The 25,378-nt window shown below is 37.2% G+C and overlaps 1 protein-coding gene across 1 annotated transcript in view; it reads right to left on the bottom strand.

Moving 5' to 3' along the window:
- Positions 1-137: 137 nt before the first annotated feature.
- Positions 138-25,378, bottom strand: part of LOC113240278 (DNA polymerase epsilon catalytic subunit A) — a 50,392-nt gene continuing 25,151 nt past the window's right edge. The window contains exons 23-41 of the mRNA XM_026477537.1: positions 24,988-25,078; positions 24,299-24,423; positions 23,238-23,470; positions 22,739-22,864; positions 21,527-21,620; positions 20,134-20,315; positions 19,062-19,258; positions 17,372-17,522; positions 16,816-16,971; positions 15,850-16,049; positions 14,259-14,403; positions 12,296-12,480; positions 9,539-9,663; positions 8,127-8,204; positions 6,531-6,688; positions 4,322-4,487; positions 2,070-2,248; positions 1,196-1,328; positions 138-305 (exon numbers count right to left, since the gene is read on the bottom strand). Coding sequence (XP_026333322.1) covers positions 138-305; positions 1,196-1,328; positions 2,070-2,248; positions 4,322-4,487; positions 6,531-6,688; positions 8,127-8,204; positions 9,539-9,663; positions 12,296-12,480; positions 14,259-14,403; positions 15,850-16,049; positions 16,816-16,971; positions 17,372-17,522; positions 19,062-19,258; positions 20,134-20,315; positions 21,527-21,620; positions 22,739-22,864; positions 23,238-23,470; positions 24,299-24,423; positions 24,988-25,078 — 2,892 coding nt within the window. The remainder of the gene's footprint in view (positions 306-1,195; positions 1,329-2,069; positions 2,249-4,321; positions 4,488-6,530; positions 6,689-8,126; positions 8,205-9,538; positions 9,664-12,295; positions 12,481-14,258; positions 14,404-15,849; positions 16,050-16,815; positions 16,972-17,371; positions 17,523-19,061; positions 19,259-20,133; positions 20,316-21,526; positions 21,621-22,738; positions 22,865-23,237; positions 23,471-24,298; positions 24,424-24,987; positions 25,079-25,378) is intronic.

Below are 25,378 nucleotides of genomic sequence, written 5' to 3'. Positions count from 1 at the left end.
TCTTGTTTCTTTTTGTACTAAGTAAGAACTTAGAGCCTAAAATACTAAATAGAAATGTAGAATGAAACTATAATTTGCAAAATTATTTATTGTTACATGTTTAAGTATATAATTACATTATATATATACTACAAACATCACATATTACTAAGGTTAAAATCAATAAGTTCTAAAAGTAAAGGCATTTTATAATATTCAGCTATGGTCTTGAAAGTGTCCAGTTGAGCACGCACGTCTGTCGCTGATACCATGAGAGCAAATTCACCTGCGCAATCGCATACCAGTGACAGGTTCTCACGTTTCACCTGAATACATAGACATAACATTTTAAACAATATTAGTGAAACCACCTCACCAATGGCTGCTAGTTTCTCCACCTTAGACATATACATGGTTAAACTTTACGCATTTTCTGTATACAGTACTTAGTTTGAGAAAAAGTTTACTCAAGGTGAACCTTGACCATGTAGATCTTTACACCAAGAGGAGTAGTAGAATAAAATAAAATTTTTCAAATGTATTTATTCTATCATGTGCGATATTGACTGGCAACATTGTTGATGGCAGAGTGAACAAAGACTATTAAACGATCTCAATTATATGGTTACATATTAGTCTATGTACAGTACCATTGAGTGTCCACTTACTTCAGCAGACTGCTAAAGATAAGGCTTAATTAAATATTATGTCATTCAATGCAGTTTTACCCTGTTTTGGGGCCATGTAGGTAAGTAGGACAATAGTATATAGTGGTGTGTCTCTTTTAACAAGGCCCTGACAGCGTACCAGTGACATGGGCAGTTTTTAACGACATTCAAAATGTAATCGTTAATTCTTCCCATTTAAAGCTTCTTAGTTATTATTTTAGTTTGTTCTGCTTTATTTGACTGATGACCACAGTGGCTCAACGGTTTGGACTGTGGGCACTGGATGATGAGGTCAAAGGGTCCATTCCCAGTAGGACCAATTTGGGAAATGAACTTTTCTAAACTGCTTCTAGACTGGGTGTTTTGGACAATGCCCTGGAGCGAATACCGTTCTCTGGTACTCATAGTACAGTAAATTTTCTAGGTAATAGAAGTGGTTGTCTAGCACATTATTTTATATAAACATATTACAGTGTTACTACTAGCTGATTTTTGTTTATGTAATACTGTTATTGTGGAAATGCTAAAGCTTTTATTTGTCTATTTACTTGATGGCATCTCGTGCAGATAAGGTCCTGAAGAGTGAAGCTCATAGCGCGTCGGTTCATTACTTCTATCAACCGCCATTCCAACTCCTGGTTCTCGTACGCCGTGCCGCACATCGGACACGTGCAGATTGGACTGTAAATACCACAAAACTTTTAAAAAACTGATACGTTATCCCGAAATTTTTTCCGAATGTTGATAGAGAATCGGAACACTATATTTAAAGTTAATCATGTTGAATATCATATATAATTAAATATTATTTTATATAAACAAAGCTTTTTAACTCAATTATTTAACTTTTTTAGTCAACTCGGAAGTGACGTCATCGGTAAGTAAATGTACAAATTGACTGACTTTACCATTGACTTACAAATAAATGGACGACGGGTCTAATATCTAACGAAGACTAAAGCGTGAATGACGCTCTGTATACGATTTTAACGCCCTATAAGTTCGGACACTTTTTAGCGCGGACCCGACGTCCATATAATTGTAAGTCAATGGACTTTACATATTGACTGACTTTAACTACTGCACAGTTTTTAGACAAAAGTGATTAAGCGGAGAAAAATCACAACACAATACGCGATCAATAAATACGGTAACGTTCGTTTGCTTTATCAAATAAATCATGTGATATCATATGCATATGATATGGTCACATGATGTATTTAACATTAAAAATATTACAATTTCCCTATTTTATTGATTGATATTATTTCACAAAAATATTGATTAAATTATCGCTTTCATTACACAATCCCCCTAACTACATTTTAGACTTTTTACACTTTATTGTCCGATAGCTTATTATAGCTGTTTGTCAGTAATTCCTTAGCACGAAAATCCAAAAAAAAAAATGCTGTTACTTACACATCATTTTCGTAACCGCGATGCGTGTCCCGACATAGATCGAGGTCACGGCAGTGGTTGCACACCTTGCAGATGACCTCTGTCAACACACATGACGTGCACGGGTCACACCACTCCGCTAACGGGCTGAATTCACCCACGCCGATCAGACGAAGGAGATTACGCCGCACCAGGGTCACCTACAATCATAATTACTTTTTATTTCACAATATTGTCAACACCAACAACATGCAATGGGATAGCATTTTATTATTTACCTATATTATTTATTAATTACCTATACAATAATGGAATAGACTGTTCGATCATGGTTCTGTTGCCGGATCCGCTGAAAATCAGCGTCGTAGCACGGCCGTCGCGTGTTATGTATCCAGCGTGCTGATTTTGATTCTAATCGCAATCGATCCGATAGGGTAGTCTCGAAATCAGATGGATTTCTGAGCGAAAAGATGAACCTGATTACTATATACTATATCTTTCTAATTTGAGAGTTCAATCAACTATTGTTCCGATAAGAAATGTTAAAAATTTCCGATCGGCCAGTTATAAATCGCAGTTCTGCCCTAGGAACGAAAAAAGGCACAACTGCTGTGTAAAGTACGCATAGTTGTGCCTTTTTTCGTTACGAGGGCAGAGTTGTGCGCCTCGACTCGGAAAAGACGCAGTTTCCGTTCGGGAGAGGCAATCAAAATCAAGCTGCTGATATGCGAATTACTGTAACATCAGGTCAACGCACTTGCATTCGCAGCGGAAGCATGCGCTCCGTGCATTACAACTTGACCGCTGACAAAAATATTATTTTACGTGTTAATTAAAGTTACTTTTCGACCCAACGTTCCTCACATCAGACGTAGACAAAATTCGTTTAGTTAAGATCGTTTTTGTATAAGTACTTTTTGGCCCAACGTTCCTTACTTCAGACGAAGTTTAAATTCCTTTAGTTAAGAAATCTATTGTGGAAGTTTAATAATATCAAAATATGTAGATAGTAGTTATACTATCTACATATTTTGTCGTTTTTACTTCAATTTCACTGCGGCCACCCTATATAATTCGCGCGGCGATCGCTTAGTTACCACGCCTTCATGATGGCGAATCTAAATTCTATTTACTATGAAACAACATTTAAATTCCTCTGAATAATAGAACCGCGCGGGCCGCCGCGTAGACCTAATTTAAGCCAGTCTCGACCGCGTGCCCGGAATGCTCATTTCAGTTTAAACGTAAATGCTAAGTGAATAGAGCGTACTTTGCCATGACAGTTAGATGCACCACGCGGGGAGATCGCGATAAAATTCGTGTCGAGTAGATGCACCCTAAGTGAGACGGCACGCTGAATGGGTACGATTTCCTTGGCAGCACACCACGCACGCTTTGTACTCTATATTTGTATTTAATTCCAAATCGTTACGTTGTTATTAAAACGTTATCGTATCGTATTATTATTATTAAAAAATGCATGTGTACTGTGTTGCTTATTCAATGAATAATTGATTTCATTTCCCCCAATCAGCTGACCCGAGCACGTTGGTCGAGCAAGTGTTTTATGTGATTTGAGGGTAGCAAATTCTTGTTGAAAATAGAACCACCCCATAAAGTGTCGTCAAATAACAAATATCTCCACAGATACTTCCATTTGTTTGAAGTGGCAAACATGAAAACCGGTATCTTTATTTTATAGGTAAAGGAGCTATAATACTTTTGTAAACAGCCAGTCACGCGACGGGTTTAATGTATTTCTGCCCAATCGTGGGTGGAAATGGCGAATACGGAATGTCGCATAAGTCCATATTTATTACAAATTTCGGTGTAAAAAGTCTTGTAGACGCTAAAGAACTAACATCACACAATATCTACCTTGCAATCCTCTGGATTCTCGTTACTAGGAATAATTTTCATCCGGATTCGATTTTTCCGAAAATCGATCCAAATATTTTCGACCTAACGATTTTTTGTATCGAATTATTTCAATCCGATATTCAAGCGGATCGATTCAATAGAATGGCAAATCGAATAGTGTCAAACATTTTTTAATAATATCATTTACAATTTGAACAAAACTCGATTTACAACAAATATTTAGTTGTAAATAATTTTTGTCCTCGCCCGGATGCGTCCACCCAAAGCGCGCGGCGGGCGTGCCGACATATACCGCTGGTACGTTTGTATGCAGTTATCAAAATTGTCTTATTATATGGTTATATCGTTCAATTTGTAATTTCAAAAAGTGAGTCTTAACAGAGTGTACTTACATCGTCATTCAGAGCTTCGTGCAAAGAGAGCACCTTGCACACCGCGTTGACGTACAGTAAGGCGGGCGTGACTTCGCTGGAAAACGCGTCGGCCTTCAGCCCGGGGTGCGGCTCACAGTCGCGCGCGCGCAACGTCGGCATTCTGTTCTTAATCTTCTCAGTTATCCTGGACATGGAAAACTTACCGTTTACAATAACTACTTCATTAACTGAAGCCCTTTTAAAAGCATGCTCTGAAAATAAAAGGCGTTTTGCTACAGATTAGCGCCATCTATTCTATATTAGGAAGCGTTAATTTATAAATTAGTTTGTAACACAATGCCATCTATTGACTCGTGATGGGATATTCTCGAGAATATTCTGACAGCGGAAACTTTTCTATTAAGTTCTCGAGAATATTGTATTTTAAGAGAATTTAATAAATGAGTGACTTTCTTAGCTTGGTGTTTTGAATGAGACTTTATTTGTAAGTCAATGAATGAGACTAATAGATTTGAGTACATTCGAACGTTTAATGAAGTGAATGTAAAATATAACTTGCTCTGCAACGTAAAATCTCGGTAAATTCTCGCGAACGAGAATATTCTCGAGAATATTCTTGGATATTTTCTCAGTAAATTAGGATTTCCACATAAAACAAAGTACCCAAGTGATCAGTTTTAGCAACGTTTATTCAACTTTACATTTTTATGTAAAATATATTTAAAAAACAATCACAATAACTGCCTTTACAATTTAGATGGCTGAGACATTATATAACTAAAAAGAACGTTATAAACACAATTTCTTTGGAATACACACTTTAATTAGTCTAAAATAAAGTAGTGATGCAAAAGACCTCTGCTTCTGCTTCCGCAACTGCAGAAGTTCCGTACGTTTTTTAACACCTGTTTCCGCTTCTGCTTCCACAACCTTTATAAAAGACCTTTATAAGTTATAAAGTTTGCGGTGGATTTCAGACGCGCAAGCATTATTGCTTGGCAATGGGGCGCGCGTTTTAGCAGTTAAGTGCAATTATGAAACCAAAAACAAGCCCTGGTATCTATTTCGTTGAGATATTTCCACAAAATATTAATAAATACTATTATTTACACTTAGGATATTGAACTCAAAAAAAAAATATTATGTAGGTATTATTTTCAATCATAAAATCTCTAATTATAAATTCTCAATCTTCTCAGAATATTCTCAGTTAAAAAGAATATTCCAGAATATTCTCGAACCAAGAATATTCTCTCGCGGAGAAAATTCTCTCGTACTATCTCTACTATTGAAAAGTATATTTGTCAAAGTTTAGAAAACAATTTTAGCTCATGATCTATATTTGAATTATTACAAGGAAAAAACTGACTTATCATATTTCCTATTAAAGATGGATTATTTGATATCCACGGCTATTTACATAATATAAACTACTTCCAGGCTATCGATGAGTGCCATCTGGATATTTGCGATGTAGGCATAATAATAAATAGTTAAACGAGGGTATTTTTGTGCCGATGGAAAATAGTGACGACGAGGTCTTTATTTAAATTTTTTGTTCGCAAAAAAAAACCTACGCGTGTGTGACGTGAGTGTGTTGTTTTTATTAACAAGTGGAACGTTATATACAAAACCAATGTCGATTGGAAAAATATCAGTTTGATGTGCATAAAGACGATTGGCGTTTGTATATTGAACGCCTCGAACAATATTTCATCGTAAACAAAATTTTGACCTTTTTCAGAGTTACGATAGGAATTATACAAAATAAACAGGAGTTTGGCAGGCCTCTCGAGTCATTGAATCATGTCCAAACTAATATTAAAAATTGCAAAAGTAACTCTGTCTGTTACGTTTTCACGCCGAAAACCGCTGAACCAATTCTGATTAATTTTGGTATAGAAATAGATGGGACCTAGAAAAAGGACGTAGGCTACTTCTTGTCATAAAAATAAAAATGGGGGTGAGGGAAATGAGGGAGGTGAATAAGGGAAAATTTGTATGAAGAACCAATAAAACTATGAAAATTTGTATAGTTCAGTAGGCTACTCGAGGTATATATTCTATGCAGACAAAGTCGTTGGCACCAGCTAGTTTAAGATAAAGAATTTTTCAACCGACTGCACGTACATTGCTATCAAAAAAAACTTAAAAAATATCAAGCCATTTCAGAGTTCAAAAGTCTTAAAAAATTCGATATAATAAAATAATACAAATAGTTACTTACTTGAATAGCTTTTGAGAGATTTCCCCGCGCAACAAATTGGACAGTTCTTGAGGCTCAGCGTAGGCGGCACTGAGAAAGCCCGCGATCGTCGTCGCGAACATTTCCCGCACTTGGACGGGTAAGAAGTTCGCCAGGTTCCATTGCATTGATACTGTGCCCTGATTTCGAATATTTTTTTATAGACCGAGATAAAGACTGAAGGCAACTAATACACAGATTCTAAGTCTGGCCTGATACTCAGAAGTACCATCTCAAATGTCCAAAACAATGCACTTGATTTATTTGGACTTAGTAACGATCTTGAGCTATATGAAGTTTATTAAAAAGGGGACAATTGTCTGTATTTGACGACTCTTGATGTGTAATCGTGTAAAAGACACTCGAAGTATTGCGATTTTTTAACATATGAAGGTGGTTTTCCACAGGTGAGGCGTGACGAGAAATTGTGAAGAAGTGAAAGGGAAGAGAAATGTGAAATTTGTATGATTAAATTTCAATTCTCTCCTAGCCCATCTTCGGTGGAAATGGTCTGGATTAACGAGGATGGGCGCGGAGAGAATTGAAATATTTGTTTATGTAAATATCTCGCGAGTGCCCGCACGGTCTCGCGCGAGCACACGATGGCATTAATATCAATCGTGAGACTTTGGGGTATGTACGATTTGAGACGTAAAAAAGATGGTTTTATCTGATTCTTCTTCCGTTAACACATTTAATAATAATAATGTACGGGACATGTTACTTCAGCCGCGTATTTCACTGAACAGCACTGAATCTTCACTACCCACAATCAAAGCGCGTGCTCGTGCGAGACCGCGATGCTCGCGTGGGATTTCAATGGGACGCACGAGGTACTAAAGACAATTTTTGGTGGAAATATATAAGTATCCTATCACAAACTCGAATTTTTTTTTTTCGAAATACCTTTGTTCGAATTTTCATTACCGAACCGAGTTTCTTTTTTAATAGTTATAACGAAAACGTTGTTCTTTCAGTATATGTTGGACGTTTATCGCATTTATTATATATATACATATATATATATATATATAATAAAATGTATACATATAACGAGAAGAATAGGTCACAAAAAAACTGAGTGTGTGAACAAGTCTGACCGTAATGCCTTCTTTAGGCTGGTTTCACAGCTGTGCGGTATGGTCTGTACGGACCATCCGCATCCGCATGCGTAGAATCCACAGTACTCTGAATCGAGTATTTGATATAGCGCTAGGATAGCTAGGATATTCACGGAAGACTGTCGCCTACAATGAATGCACGGGTGGCTTGTGCAGAGTTCACACGGAGCGTGTTCCGTACGGAGCAATCCGCGTCACTGTAAAACGATGTTCTAACGCTACACGTGTTACTCCGCTCCGGTGCTCCGCGCGGACGGTCCGCAGATAAATCCGCACTGCTCTGAAACCAGCTTTATGTATGTTAACGGATCCAAGTAGAGGAAGGTAATAATTTGTAACGCACTCAGTGGCCCCATGATTTGTACCACGAGCGCTGGATGAGGAGCTGCCGTGTTCGAAATTTTCTAGATTGGTGAATACAGTTCCGTTATTATAATTAATATTTCAATGTCCTCACCTCTTCAGCGCTGGTCTCTTCGCTGTCAGGAGGCAGTTGCGATGAGCCTACTTCCTCTAATCCTTCTGGCAGTTTACCCTTGTGGAAAAAATAAAGTGTACAATCTGAACATATTTTAATAGTTTAAATTAACACGAAAACATGGAAAATTAAAGTTTAAAGACTATCGTCCAATTAGCGCCTACAGACCAGCAATGTCATACTGCCTACAGTCGAGTTTTGAACAACGGACTTACAATTGTGTAGGTTTCTTGTCTAAGAAACCATTTAAAGAATTTTTGGGAAAAGATTGGGATGCATTCCCTGACCTCTTTCCTCTTCTCGCGTTTGGCTATGTAGTACACACTGTGTGCACATTGCAAGTAGGCATAGACATAAGAATAAATAATCTCAGCATAGAGAACTAAAAAAACCGACCTCAAAAGTTGGCAAATGGAGTCATATCTATTTGCCAAGTTTTATTGAAATCGGTTACCGGAAAGTACGAAAACGGGTTCATCCCTTAGTTTGCCACGCTTAGAGATAGGCGCCCTCTTTCCAACAAAAAAGAATCATCAAAATCTGTTCACAATTACCGGAGGTATCGCGTAGATAACATACATAAAAACACAGTCGAATTGATCATCTCCTCCTTTTTTGAAGTCGGTTAAAAAGACTATCATTGAGACGAAATTGCGTCGGACCAGCGAGGTGTGTTATGGGATATTTGGAACACAGCAGTGCACAATATTACTTTGCGGTAAAAATAGGTCAGTGGTATCCAGGTGAAGTGTTCTGCCTTCAGAAGAAAGAAACGCACAAGCCAGAAATTCTACATTCGTAGATAAATGTGTTTAAATTATTTTCAGGTTTTTCTGATAAAACGAATAGTTAAAATATACATTTGATATTAAGTAGTTAATTTACGTTGTAAATGCATACCACATGTTTTATACAGAAACTTTCATTGAAAATACAATTTCTCTTTTAACTTAGTAGAAAAAAATATAATATTGTAACTGCATATAAAGGGCTTAACTAATTTAAATGTGACTTTTAATACTTGACTCATGAATAGAACTAAAGGGCACAATAATTGTATTCAGTTGTGCCCTTTTGTGTTATTATATTGTAATTGAATTTTTTATAGTACTTATAGTACTAAGTGACGGGACCAACAAGTCATGACCTGGTGGAAAGTGACACGCCTGTCCCTAACAGTTGCAGTGCCACTTAGAGCTTTAAATCACTAACATCTGAGGGGCGCTGCTACTGCGCCCTACATCCTGATACATAAGTTGCCAAGTCTCGTGTTCACCAGCACCCTTACCCTCATCCCTACTATGTATGTAACTCAATTTTGTGCCCTTTTTCATTCCGAGGGCAGTATTAGGGAACTCTGATACTCTTATTCTACATTAGTAAATGGTTACCTGTATTCCAGCGTGGTTGGCCTCGTCAAGCCACAGCAGATACGACCAGCAATGCTTGTAGCGGATGTCGATTCCGTGAAACAACTCTTTGTTGCGGATGCTTTGTACTACAAACTCCACGTAACCTGTGTAATATAAAAGTACATAATGTTTAACATATAGTTTAACCTAAATGTAATAAGATTTCATGAAATTGTTGAATCAATGAAAAATTATTGATGAAACATTTGTGTTTAAAAAGTTACTCAAAGGGCGTTTATTTCAAATTCAAAAATCTCCAATGTAGCTGGTGATATGTCGAGGACATATTTTCGCATTTTAATACTTATTAATTCGTTACATGAGTTGTCTATTTAATTATAATCAAATTTTTAAATATTGAAATGAGATTTTTTAACCTAGCTAGTTACTTAAAAAATTATTAAATAAAAAGGTTAGTTGGAAGAAATCTCTTTATGGGATAAGCTCGCCTTTGTACACAAATATTTAAAATGTTTCTGAAAATTTGTAAGTTACTTTGTGGTACAATAAAGTGTTTAAATAATAATAAATAAATAAGGTATGTGCACACATTTTTAAATAAAATTGTTTCGTGGTGAAATAGTTCTTATACCAACGTAATCTAATTATACGTCTGCTATGTTCCGTGCTATGTGTATTTCCATTACCGGATCTACTGAAAAACAACGACAACAAGCTTAGTGGATGACAGATTTCGTAACAGCACAACGCACACACTGCCAGTTTTGTTAATTATTATTCGTTAGATTAATTATTTATTTAAGTTTTCTTTTTTTTCTTTTTTTTTCTTTCATTCTCATTATTTGTTAAATAGTTTGTAATGAGACATGATGTGCTTTCCATTTGCAATAAATCTAATATTGTAGCCACAAACTGTTATATATTTTTAGTAATGTAGGTGTGTGCATCAGTGGCTCCATATAACTTGATTTTCACCGGCTTGCCTAAAATTTTCCACGTATTATCAAATACTACATCTTGTGCTAAATTTTAAATGTAGAATACGTTGTGTGCTAATAAGTTGTGTTGAAATGTCGCCAAGGCGGCACTTTTTCTTAAGGTAGGTGTTTTCGTTTTGCTCCGGTTTTACTAACTACAATTTTCACGCCACGCCACTGGTATGTGCTGTGTTTTCATGCGGAATAAATTATTTCCATTTGTATTCCTAAACAAAATGAAATGCAATCTTTGTTTTCAATTTAAAAGCTATTAAGACAATCACACCAATTACCACGTGTCAAACTAGGAAATTCCCTGTGTTTTGAGTGCCGGCGCAACGGAATTTTCTGTGAGGCATTATTCAGACCAGATACAATTAGAAAAATTCAAAATTCGTCCTGGACTTCATCATCCAGCGCGCACAGTGTCAACCAGTGATCCACCAAGGTCATTAATATAATTTTAATTATGATAACAAGTTAAGTAAAGCAGGTCTCAGAAAAGAGGCGTAGCTTGATATCATTAAAGAATGGACAGGAGTTAATTGGTACATGTATAGGTATGACCAACCTTCACTATTTCAAGAGGCATTGCGAGAGGTAGATATTAAATGAGTGAGATATTGTGGTTCGATTTTTAAGTCAAGTTTCACTCGGTCACTGTATCAAATCCAATGGATATTACGAAATGGGTATTATTTGTTGTAATTATAATTATTGTAACGAATCGCAGCAGTCGCAACCAATCTTTTTGTACATATATTTGATATTGTCTATTTAGCAGTATGAATTCTAAATTTAAATGTACTTGTTTCTGGCGCCTTTCCTCTGTTATTGTCATTATTGTTTGTTTGTTTTCTGGTTGGTTCGTAGCTGTATAGCATGTATTTATTATTATTACCTTAATGGCAGCCACTAGGCTTGGACCAGTGTCAGTTTCGAGGAATGCTGTCAGCTAATGTTGATCAACAGTTGTTTCGAAGAGTGCAGGCAGATAATATTGGTCAAAAACGCCAACGTTAAGGCAGCAGCAAGATATTTATATTTGGAATAACCTCTTCGCATTGTCTACATTTACTTTGGTCTTGCTAACTTTTCGATAGCGCCTGAATCCTATTGATACAGTCCGCTACAATAATTAATATAAAAATCGAAAACAAAGAAAAATTACTTGGAACTGACAGAGCTCGAACCTGCATCTGTATGCCAAACTAGGCCTACCGCTCTACCAACTGAGCCACAAATCGAGTCAGCAGACATTACTAATTTCTCTAAGAGATTGTAGCAGTACTTTATTGAGTTTTTTCGGCTTCTACCGCCATAAGCAACAATGAATAAATAAATATCATGGTAGTAAAGTAAAAAAGTGGTCTCAAGTAAAAATTCAATATTTTTTTTATTGGAATATATTCGTGTATTGCAAATTTTCAGTTGCCATGACGCAGTGGTCAGGTACGCAGTGGAGGCGCTTTTAAAAGCTCCAATTCGTATCAAATTCGTTAACTCATTGATTCTGGCCATACAGGTCACCCGATTTAACCTCAGCTGGTTTTTTTCTTTGGGGTCATTTAAGAAGTCGAGTTTTCACCAAGACACTGAACAATATTCAGGAGTTAAAGGAAAAAATCCAGGAATAAGTGAGGTCGATCCCAACAGAAATGTTACAACGCGTAATGGCGAATATGCGCCTTCGTTGACAGGAGTGCATAAAACGAGAGGGAAGTCATCTCTACGACATAGTATTTATCTATTTTAAATTTTAATTCATTATTTGTACTTTAGAATTATTTGTACTTACCAATACCATCCATAATAGTGTTCTTCTTAGTAGCAAGTAAGATCTTGGTAAAATCTGCGTATACGATCTGGGATCCAAGCCGCTTGAACTCTGCCACCAGCATGAGAAACAGTTTCTTCATCAGGTTATACAAAGTGCGGCGCAGGGCAGGGTCGTACAAGAGAGATGTGGGGGTTTTCAGCCATCTTACGGTGCGTTGAAATAATTTCATTATTAAAATATTAAACTAATGTTGTCACGACGGTTGATAACAATACAATAATATTAATAATAAGTCGACCTGGCGCACGAGGTCACCGACACGTGGGATGTGGCCTCCACTGAAATAATCCTAATTGTTTTGTCCGCAAATGAATTAATTCCAGTCAGCGGTTGGATTTCTGTGGCGTGTCGCTTCCCGCACAAATACAGAAGGCGGTCCTGCTCGATACGGCACATATTGTTCGCCAGTTCTTGAACCTGAGTCCCTTACCCCCGGCCGACTCTGCTCCCATTTAAAAATTCAAAATTAATATTTTAGGCCTTGGAAGAACTGAGAGTCTAAAATAGATATAATAATTATAATAATAACGCACACACTCAACATAGCCCCGCACTAGGGAAACCTTGTATTGCGGGTGCCATGGACACACAGAAACCACAAATTACACCTAAAGTCGCGAGAGACATAAACATTTCCATATTTATCATACAGATATTTCTCCCGGCCTGGGACCTTTGCGTAGCAGACCAGCATGGTAACCGTTCAGCCACGGATTCATTTTTTTCTAGCTAATTCCAGTATTTCTTATAAGTAGTGCAAATTTTGTTTGTGAGGACGATACTTTTACGTGTGACATATTATGAAAGGTGACCCTCTAAGATGCCTCCTTAATAGTCCCAACTCAAGAAAAAAGAAGCACCTCACGCCGGTTGATATTCCAAAGTTGCCGTTTATGAAGTTAAAAACTATAGTGAAACAAAAACTTTATATTAAAAGTTATTTATTATACAGCTTCTGCTTACCTGGATGACAAAAAATTATGGTTGTGGCCCATTTAACTCTTTCAGGTTATCTCGATATTTGATATAAATGTGTGTACAAATCACTCATTTAGCTTTTCATAACTACTAAAATAGTGGAGGTCAAAAATGACAAATTAGTGCCAATTATTATTCAATGGAACAGAATATATAAGTACGTCAAAATACTTTTAATTTTAATACACGTAAGTATTAACAGGTGTAGCCACACATTCAACTTCAACGTCTACCGCTGTGTGGCTAAGCCTATTAATGTGCATGTTAGTAGTTATGAAAAGAAGAAAAGAAGCCTCCACTTACGTAGCTAGACACAAAAAGAGAAAAAAGTAAGCCTTTTTCGTAACTGGTCATGGAAAGAACAAATCTGTATCTGTTTTCGTAACTGGAGTTTTGAATATGGATTAAATACTCCTTTTTATAACTGGTTACGAAACAGTGAAGGAATAATCTTCTTCCGTAACTAGTTATAAAAAACAGTTACGTAGATGGACCAAACGCTCATTTACGTCAATGTAAAACCAAGTGATCGAAATGTCTACTTACAAAGAGCAACCCCGCGAGTTTCTTACTTGTTCTTCTTAGGGATTTTTTTAGGACATCAATCGATAACGGGACGAACAAGTCGTGCGCCTGGTGGTAAGCGACACGCCTATGCTCGACAGTCGCAGTATCACTCAGACCTTTAAATCACAAAGACCTGAGGGGCACTACCACTGCGCCCGTCACCCTGAGACATAGTCCCATGTGCCTGTAATTCCCTTCAAGACATTACTGCTTGGCAGCAGAAATAGGTAAGGTGGCAGTACTTCCCTGGACGAATTCTTTCACAAGTAGCTCTACTGCTACTAAAAACTTTTGATTTGCCTTACTAATGAGTAGTAGAGTTTAATCTGTACCTATGAAAGAAAGATAAATTTGAATTACAGCTGTCAGTTCTTACCTGTAGAAATGCGAGATCTGGAAGTCGGCGAAGACATTCTTGTTGACAGTGACGTCACGAAGCCACGCGGCTATCATCGTACGCAGCACTTTGAATGCAGCGTTGCACTGCGCAGTCTCGTCATAATTCACTGTCGCGTTCGCTCCTAACAACATTGAACATTCACACTTATGTCGCAGAACTTTAGGTGGACTATTGCATGGATTTTTTTGTTCAATAATATATTTACGTTACAAAATTCGCTGCCTTCTCTTCAACATTTTTTTTGTACTTATGGAAATAAGTGCCTAACAGGGAGACAGTACAAACATTTTGTGATTTCAAGAATAATAATCTCAGTACTAAAAAACCGACCTCAAAAGTTCGTGGAATTTCATCTATTTGCCAAGTTTTATTGAAATCGGTTACCGGACATTGCGCGAAACCGAATCCATCCCTAGTTTGCCACCCTTAGAGGTTGAATATTTTCTTCAAATTTAAATGGGACCACTACTGAGGTACCCTCCTTCCAACAAAAAAGAATCATCACAATCAGTTCACAAATTTTATTCGGAATCCGAAATTTTAGCCGGAGTTATAGCGTAACATGTATACAAAAAAAACTTACAGTCGAATTGAGAATCTCCTCTTTATTTGAAGTCGGTTAAAACTGATTGACACGACCAAAAAATAATATTTCGGAAAATAAAATAATCGTTCTTCACGTCACTTTCTCAAATTGTGTTTGCAGTACTTCTACTAATTTAGTGCTGGCTATTTTTATGTTCCCGTATGCAACCAAATAAAAAGCTTTTACTATTTAAAACAGCTTGTACTTTGTAATCAATATTAATTTTAACATAACATAATATTTTTGTTTTTTTTATATTATTATGTTATGATTAATAGACTAAAAGATATGTTGTCTTTTCTTACGCGTTCAAGGGCTCAAATAAGCAAATTGTTTGTACACATTTAAGAATAATTCATTATTTTAAAGGAAATTCAAAAATCCATATTCAATTTCAGAAAAAACACAATTAATCTGTATCGCTATTGGCGCTGAAAATTAAGTACTATAGGCATTGACTTACGGTAAATCCCGAATCTGTCACCTACAAATTTAAGTGGAACAAACCATACATATATGCCTCCAATGAACACTCATCATCATCATATCGGCCAGAAGACGTCCACGGCTGAACATAGGCCTCCCCTGTGGATGTCTTTGATCCCGATTAGCCGATCGCACGCGACGTGCATCCGTCGGTTATCCGCAGCCCTTTCCAGGTCATCCGTCCATCTAATGGGGAGACCACTAACTAAACGCCTTCCGGTTCGTGATTTCCATTCGAGAAGCTTTCTGCCCAAACGGCCGTCAGTTCTACGAGGTATATGTCCACTGCCACTTTAACTTGCTAATTTTTTCAGCTATGTCAGTGACTTTCGTTCTTCTATGAATCTCCTCAGTTCTGATTCGAGAATTGGTCGCTCCATAGCTCGTTGAGTAACTTTGAACTTTTTTATGAGGCACATAGTAAGTGACCACGTCTCAGAATTGTAGGTCATCGCTGGCAACTACTTGTTTGGACTTCTATTAACAGACACTCACCGGTGTTGGCCATAACGACCTGAATGTTCGTATGTCCGAAGGCAGTGGCCGCAGATGTGCCTTCTAGTTGTAATATGTGATGAGCTTGCAGCAAAGCACATACTGCTAAAGCATCCGTCTCCAATTCGACGCAGACTGCGTCGTAAGCGCCGCTCGCGTTGTGTTTGCAGCCGCTTAGCTCTTCAACTTCGCTTACTAATCTGCGTTCCAAGAAAAAAAAAGCACGTAACAAGCAAAATAGGCGCTGCGACGTCGAGTTGCGGAAAACAGCCTGCAACTTTTTATTTCAAGTATTCGCTATTTATTTATTAGCCATCATGTAAAGTGCATATTAAAATTTACAATACATGTACCCTGTAAGGGTGTAGCTAAAAATTAAACATAGGAAATAAACAAAGTAAAGAATATAAATAAAAAATTACACAACAAAATCATTAAATTCTTTTAAATAATAAAATATCTTAATAAATCAAACTCTCAATAAAACAATGAACTTATGTACTAATTATTATTACAAACGACGAATTAATTTAGAAATATAATATCTCTTTATCGCTTCAAAATTCTCCTATTGAGTAATAGCACTTTTGTAAGAGGAGTAAATGGACTTGCTCTTGATCACTACCTAGTCCTGGAAAAGAGACAAGGTGGAACGAGCTTGCTAAAAAAATGCCTATTCAGTCGTCTCTTAAAGATAGTCGGATTGTACATATGTGATCGGAACCACAGTCGCAGGCAAGAAATCTCATTCCTGGGCTATGTGCATTATAAAAGATGATGAAATCATACATAAATCATAACATTTTTGGTACAAAATAAAATTAATAATACCGTTTTTATTCCATTCCATTGCATATCCAAATTGTTTTTGTTATCTTTGTCACTTTACTAATGAGGGTGTGACAGTGAACATACATGAAACTGTATTTTTAAAAGCTGTGCATGATACATGGAAACCTGACTGACCTATTGTCATCAATCTCTCGTCCACCGAGGTCAGGCCTTTCGAGGTTAGAGCACCACAGCACGAAGTTGTGCTTGAGCAGGTGCCGCGCGTACAACAAGTCTGCGCCGAATATCGTCGGGTCAGCTGGAATATTTCCAAGGGGCACTTGGAGGTACCTGGAAAAACAATTGGGTACATTTCTGTCAAAAACTCAAAACTGAGGAAACAATGTTTAAAGAAACACAATTTAAAAAATTTAGTTTTCTCTTGCGGTAACTTCGTACCTTATCCACTTAGGAAAAAATAAAAATAGTAACAGATCGGTCTTTTTTCCGGAACATCGGTACCAAAACAAAATTAAATATTTTTTATACATGAATATGAATCCAAACATAAAATAATTACGTGCGTTAGTATTATTTAAAGTAATTTTGTAGAAAAAAATTTGAATATGGGTTACGCCACTGTTGCGCTGATAGCCTCGATTATATTCAAGAACTACAAGCGTACAAAGAAATATCAGAGCCCAGTGTGCCATTGGACATACTTGTAAGAATTTACAATTAAGTTACTAACGTGCACTGTTCGATGGTGATGTTGAGTATGGCGTCGAGGTTCAAGTAATGGCGAATAACTGCACGCGCGCCGATGCGTTGCCACTCCAACGTGTTGTACAACGTGTCCACATCGCGGATGTGCACTGGCACTAGAGGGAAGTCAGATAAACCTGAAAAAAGATTTTAATGCCATGTCATGTCGTGAAGTGATGCTGTAAGAGGAAGTCCTGGTTTGATGTTGAACTACACTCGACTGTATCAACCTACATACATCCCGCTGCTAGTTACGGGCTTCTTTTAATGCTAGATGTACGCTAACCGTAAAATCGTTGGCGGCGGCGGCGTGAAATCGGCGTGGCATATATTTTTCAGGTGTAAACACTAAAAGACATTGTTTAAATCCTTTACCTTTTTTTTGTTTAACCTTTGTAATAATTTTCACTTTTTTTAATTTTTTAGAATTTTTGATTTTTTTAGCTTTAAAATAAATTTTTAACTTATTACTTACAAATTTTATCAGGTATGCAGATACTGCTACCAACTTAAAAGAATCACTAAATAAGAATTATTGTAAAAAAAATCACACAAAAATAAACATTCTTAATTTCAATTCAATTCTTAAATCCAATATGAAAATTATTTACGTGGACGTGCCGTGATACATTTTAATTGTACGGAAATGTGGTATTGAGTTATAGTAAATAATTAACTAAGAAGCATAAATAACTATTATTATAAAATTTTACCTCTACCAAATTCAAATCGTGTAAAATCGGCGTGGCGAAAATTTGCCTTATTTTAAGGAAGTAGACTACTTCCTAATCCTAATAGTATTTTATGCAATCGTTATAATAATGAGGGTTCTTCAAGTCGAGAAAGGTACTAGATTTTAAGACCTAATTATGTAATGATTGCATACAATACTTTTTCTAAGAGTAAATAAAATAATGAACAGAACCAATATTTTATATTTTGTTAACAATCTATGGCAACAAACGCAATTTTTTAAATTACGCTATGCAAAGGTTCCACCATACAACCTCTTCATATATTTAGACGAAAGCCAAACAAATGTTTTTTTAACTGCCTCAGTGGCCGAACGGTTACCATGCCGGATTGCCACCCAGAAGTCCCAGGTTCGATTCTCGGGCCGGGAGAAATATTTGTATAACCTACATTTATTTCTTCGTGAGTTTGGGTGTGATTTGTGGTTGTCTATGTGTGTGTTCATGGCACCTGCGACACAGGGTTTCCCTAGTGCGGGGCTATGTTGAGCGTGTGAGCGTGTGCGTTAAATACAAAAAAACCAAAGAGATAGAATAGAATTGTCCAAGTGTCACCATTTTTAACCAATTTTTTTTATAAAGATTTATGGCCCGGTTACAAGATATTTAGGCCAATTTAACCAATTAGGAGGCAGTATAGTTGGAGTAAAGTCCTAATTGATATTTTAATTAGCAAAAATAAGACGTTCTTATCTTTGAAACTCTTTACAGTTCTGTGTACAGAACTTTATAATGAAATTTTTCAGCTCAGTGGCGAGTGCCATAGACAATAGAATTTTGATTCAGAAGTAAAAAGAGCGCCTTTACGACATGGTTTATGAAATTATAATTAACAGATTAAAGTACAGGAGTAGAAAAAATTATAAACACAAAGATGGCATCCGCACTTTGCCTAAAGCATCGCATTGCTTTTTTATTCTATACCTGGCATCAATTGCAGCAAAACAGCAAAAGAATGCATCGCCTGAACAGCGCAGAGCGTCGGCCCCCAGCGCTCGTCGTGATACCGCTGCAATGCTCGCTGCATCAAACGGTATACTACACGTGGCTGGTTCTCTACCGTCACTTCCCAGGACAATTCTGGACCTGGGATTTCGCTTTCATCTGTACCCATACCGATTCTGAAATTATACTTATTTTTACAATACTAAGTCACGGGACGAACAAGTCGTGCATGGTGGTAAGCGACATGCCTATCCATAACAGTCGCAGTGCCACTCAAAGCTTTAAGTTGCAAAGATCTTAGGGACACTGCCACTGCCCCCTTCACCCTGAGATATAAATTGACAAGTCCCATGTGACTGTGATTTCACTGCGTCTGGAGCTAACGCAGTATAATAACACTTAAGGTAGTTAGGGAGCTCAGTCGACGCGCGATGAACGAGCAGTCGTATAGTTTCATTTTGTTTTGCTATCGTCATGTCGTGCAGTAAAGAAAAAGAAGTTTTACTGTGCCCGATAGACATGTACAAAAACATGCCCTATATATGGAAAAAATATCACAAAGACCTATATTAATAAGGACGTACGGGACGAGGGCTTTAAGGTTTTACTTGAAATTTACAAACATTTCGATGAGAAACAGCAAATACAAGCTTCAATGTCGCCATGATAGTGACACGTGCAAAGCTCTCGACGGGAGGTTAGCCGAGTAGTGTAATAAACGTTTTAGCAAATTAACCACTGGTAAGTCATCTAGTTGTTGAAGTTCCGAGATCGATTCTCTAAAGGACCAATTTGGAAATGTTTTCTAAATCTGTTCTGGTCTGGGTGATCTAGTTGATGCTCACGGAGTTAATTTCTTATTTCTGGTATTCATAGCACAGGGATTCTCTAGTTTGAGTCCATGTAATTGGTGTGGTTGTCGGACACATTATTATTTTTATGTTATTTTTGTCTAAATTTTAAGTTACATCCATTAGTGTCGTAAAGGACGATAAGACTTAACTTTATGTGCACTTGAAGTAAAAACAAATAAATAAAAGCACCGACTTACTTGGCAGTTCTCTCGGTTACATACAAGGTGTTCATATTGGGCACCTGATTGGTCTTGACGGTATCGAGTACGAACAAGTACGCTTTCTTGCTGGGGCCGAGAATGAGTGCCCACATACTGCGGCTTGAATTCGGCGCTGAATATTGGTACAGATATATATGCTTCACTGGAGCTATCCCCTCCTGAACGAAAATAAAATCCGAGAGTGAATGAGCGAATGATTGAGAGATGGAGGCAGATGCTAGGTAAATAGAAAGAAAGAACATTCCTCAAAAAGGTACGTACGTGTTCCAATCGTTATTGTAAACTAGTTTATCTAAAACGACCAGCAAAAATAAGAAACGAAACTATTTTTGCGGACCTAAATCACGTATATTTATTTTTTCAAGGAAACTAACGTTCTGGATCCTTTACAGGGCACGAAATGACGTACCATTATTTTCCTGACGCAGCCTGGGTAACAATCTGCGAGTACTTTACGCCGATTGACATGGCAGTATATAGGTACCATTGATACGATAAGAAGAAGGGTTTTTTATTATTATTAGCGATTTAATGAAATGTGTAACAATCGCCAAAAACCTAACAACTCAATATGACCAGTAGGGTAGCACGATAGGACGCGACTGGCGAGAGCGACATACAACGCGAGATACTGCTATTCTGGCATAGAGATCTCGCGCTATATGTTACCCTCGCGTACTGCCGTTGCTCAGTAGGGCAAACATTTTCAATTCTCCAAGCTAACAACTCAATTACGCACAAATGATCCAATACCTCTCAAATTCGTACATTTACTATTTCTGCGTATTTTGGCATACACACCTTTGAAAATGACCTTTTCTCGGTTGGATTATTTATTATTGTTTTAGTTTTTATAACATCAAGCGACGGGACGAACAAGTCGTGCAGGACACGCCTGTTCAGTGAACATTGCGTATAAGTTGACAAGTCACATGTGCTTATAATTGCGCCCACATTACTTCTCGACGGCAGAAATAGATAAAGTCGTTCTTATTAAGATAAAATAGATAAACTTCTCTAGATGAACTCTTTCACAAAAGTTCTACTGTTAAATCGAATTACGTTAGCTAAATAAAAAACAACAAAACGCTGTTCTAGGACTGTAGTAGTTCTGGAACATACTAACAATGTAATTAACTTAACTATCTCCGTGGCCGAACAGTTACCATGCTGGACTGCCATACCAAGGTCCGGCGGTTCGATTCCTGGACCGGGAGAAATATTTGTAAGTCCTACATTGATTTCTCTCGTGAGTTTGGATGTAATTTGTGGTTGTCTTGTGAGTCCATGGCCCCCACGACCCAGGGTTTCCCTAGTGCGGGGCTATGAATATGTGCGTTAAAATAAAAGTAAGTAAACTCTTCCTTACCTGTTTTTTCAAATAAGGCTGATGTCCGACGCTTTTGAACTGCAGTTGATTGAGCTTGAACGAATCCATATTGTTGGCTCCGAATTGAATTATTCTGTTAACAATACGGACAGTCTTAAACGTAAAAAGTACATGTCTATTATACTCAGGTTATAATAGGCTAGTTTATTAAACCAAGAAAGTAAAATCATACTAGCAACGAACGGATTTTCTAGCTCGTATCACCGAGGCGTCAAATACTTTAAGCTTGTGACGATGCTACCTTTTTCACCGTCATCCTACCTTTATCACCCTTTTCTCTGGTTCCTGTCCATTTACTTTCGAATGTTTGAACCATTCTTTGGCGGTTTACAACCTTTTCACTGGCGCCCGAACAGGGACTTCAACTCGTGGCCCTCAAGTAATTGACACTTACCAATAAGAAAGGTGTTACTATGATAGAATTTCTTTTCCTAAATCTTATTAGAAATTAATTTTAAATACGTCTAACAGTGGTGCTTGTCGGTCACTGGTATCACCACCATAATTATATTTAGCACATTTTAATGTATTGAACGTGTAGCGCTTTTTCCGTTATATTGTCTTAGGAGGATAAAAGTTCTTATTCTATTAGGGGGCAAAATCCGCTTCTAATATTGTTTTATGATTGCAAATGAAGGGACGAACAAGTCGTGTACCGGGTGGTAAGCGACACCACCCGGTCCATAGCAGTTGCAGTGCCAGGCAGAGCTTTAACTTGCAAAGATTTGAGAGGCACTGCCACCGCGCCTATCATCCTGAGACATAAATTGACAAGTCTCATGTGCACAGGCACATGTTACACACAAATTACAGAATTTCACCATGTTTTTTTTTTGACATTTGTTGGATTAACTGCCTCTTTTTGATTGCTACGCAAAGGTCCCAGGTTCGATTCCCGGGCCGGGAGAAATATTTGTGTCAGTTTGGGTGTAATTTGTTTCCATGGCACCCGCGAGACAGGGTTTCCCTAGTGCGGGGCTATGTTGAGTGTGTGTGCGTTATTTATTATAATTATGAATATGGAGTAATTTCACATAAAAAATAATTGAATATCAATTCAATAAAAATTTAAATTTGTTTGATTTGTTTATGCCAAAGCATTTACTGTGTCATAGTTTCTAAAAATCAAACACTTTTTTGCTACACCTTGAAGTCAAGTAAATAAAGTTTATACCATACGTTTATACGTACTTTCTAGCCTCTTGCGTGTCGACTGCGCATACGCAGCCAAGCTGCACGAGCACTCTAAACTCTAGACTCATTTGCGTCTCGTAGATGCCTTCAATCTCCGGTGCAGATAGCTCGCCCATCAGTTCTCTATTAAGAAAATGTGATTTTTACAACCCTATGTTGCAATTTAGAACGTGTAATTTTTAAAACATTTTTTTTACTGTTGGTACGATAACACTCCTACTGCTGGTACAGCTAGTGTGCAATCAGATTGCAACTCGTGTGACTACACAGTATATCAGAGTTTTTTTTTGTATTATTATTATTTATGCTACTTTTTCTTTTCAATCATTTTGTAGAACAGAATACCTCTCTATATAAAGTTTTTATTAGGAATAATCTGATTTCCATGACTTAGTATCGTACTATATTATGATGTGTAGGCATTGATGCGCCGAGCAGGCGGGACTTGCACTAATTATCTTGTTATAACATAGTAGTAGGATATGAAGGTACTCACTCCTGATGTTCCCGATAAAGTTGTTCAGGCACTGAATACTGGTACAAGTGCAATACAGGGTGGGCTCGTGGCAATATTCGGCTACATTTGCGCCAATATTCGCCCGTATCTGTCGCACGCGCCACTCGCTGGTTCACGTAGAATATCCGGGGCACCGTTAGCTTGATTTGATGTAGCTCTTTGTCGACTAACACCCAGAGTTTGAAGAGTCCGGGTTCTCCTGTTTCTAATACCTGAATTTTTTATATAATGAAATATTATTATAAACTTCATAAACTTCACATTTTAATAGTTATTAGTATTCCTAGATAGGTAATTTTCGTAGATAATAATAGATCGCGGGCAATCATGTTTTAACAAGTTTTTGTTAAATAACCCGATTTGTGCATTCCTGTATCTGAGTTAGGTTCACAGGTGGTGCTGACGGCAAAAAGTCGTTTAAACCCAGTACAAAGTAGCAAACATCTGGAGAAATTAGTAAGATCTGCTGACTTGGTATATACAGCTCAGTTGGCAAGAGCAGTGGCCACGGCTTGGCAACAGACGCTGGTTCAAGCCCCGTCAGATCGAAGGAGTTTTTCGTGGTGTTGTTCGATGTTTGTATAAATATTAAAAATAAACTAGTGGAGTATATTCACAAACAATATGTACTTATTTAACTGCCTCTGTGGCCGAACGGTTACCATGTCGGACTGCCAAGGAAGTCCCAGGTTCGAATACCGGTCTGGGAGAAATATTTGTATGACATACATTTATTTTTCTCGTGAGTTTGGGTGTAATTTGATTCCCTAGTGCGGGGCTATGTTGAGTGTGTGCGTTATTATTATATATTTAAATAATGTTGTCGCGTTTAATAATGTTGTAGAGATCACTTTGATCTACAGATGTGTGCGTGCGTATGGCGCGCAACGGGGTTGCACACACACAAGCTGTGCTGCTACATTTATATGGAGTTACCATACTTCTCTTATTATTCTGTGTTATTTGTCCCACCGTTGACTATAGATTAGGTTAGGAGGAAGGCTTGCCCATCACCTGTATCATCTTCCCATACTTCATACCTGTATAATCTGCCAAGGTGTATTCAACAGGGTCCGTTGCGCACGTCTGATAAATCCGCCCAACGTATTGGCTGGCCCGGCACTGCGCGGCGGGGGCATCAGTGCATCATTGTTATCTACTTTACCTGTTCACAGTAAATGTTTAGTGGTTTTAAGGATACATTTACAGTATTTAGTACGCAGAATTATAGTTAATATAATGCTAAAAATAACATAATTATAAGTAAGTAATTTATTTGTACATAAAAACAAATACAGTTCCATTTCCGATAACAACCTTAGAAATGAGAATATATAACCTAACCTCCGGTTAAAAAAACCGACCTCAAAAGTCATGCATCCCCCAGTTTGCCACCCTTAGAAATGGAATATTTTCTTGAAATTTAAATGGGACCACATCTGAGGTATACGTATATTTAAGACAGGTACTTTTAAACTGTTGTACCGTATAAGAATCTGTCGTTGGTATAATGAAATGTGATTAATATTTTGTTGTTTTTTTATACACACGAGAATATATATTTCCGTTCTTTGTAATATTTTATTGTTATCGAATGTTGTGTATAGTTGTACTTGGGTGTCAGTTTTATAGTGCTGTTTAAGAATGTTTATGTATTATGTTGTACCTGATGTCTGTAACTGTATCAATAAAATAAAAAACAAAATAAAGTACACTTTGACAACCTCACCTTTCTTGCTGGTTCTTTCACGAAGCCCTCTTTGTTCCATCTGCCATTTCCACTTCTTCTTTTGGAACAAAATCCAAGCTTTGCGTTCCTCCTACAAGTTCAACGGTTCAAAGTTACATAAATTATAACAGTTCGAAGCTAACCGTATACTGATTGGTTGGTTTGTCTTATGACTTTGTTAATAGATTGATTAATTTGATGTCGTAGCAGCATTTGATTTTATTAATTTATAAATACTAAATTATATAACTACTCCTTACATGCTTATAATCTATATTTCAGTTCTTTTTTGAGGGTAACATTCTCATGTCTGGGGCCTCACGATTCAGGCTTGCCTATAAGTGTGAAACATTACATTACATAAACATTTTTTGTCAAAGATTTTTGAAAA

The sequence above is a fragment of the Hyposmocoma kahamanoa genome, unplaced genomic scaffold (genome assembly GCF_003589595.1).
Source record: "Hyposmocoma kahamanoa isolate Upper Pololo Valley unplaced genomic scaffold, ASM358959v1 129, whole genome shotgun sequence".
NCBI classification, from domain to species: domain Eukaryota; kingdom Metazoa; phylum Arthropoda; class Insecta; order Lepidoptera; family Cosmopterigidae; genus Hyposmocoma; species Hyposmocoma kahamanoa.
Note: the sequence above shows the minus strand (reverse complement) of the source record. Positions and strands in the feature narration are given on the sequence as shown.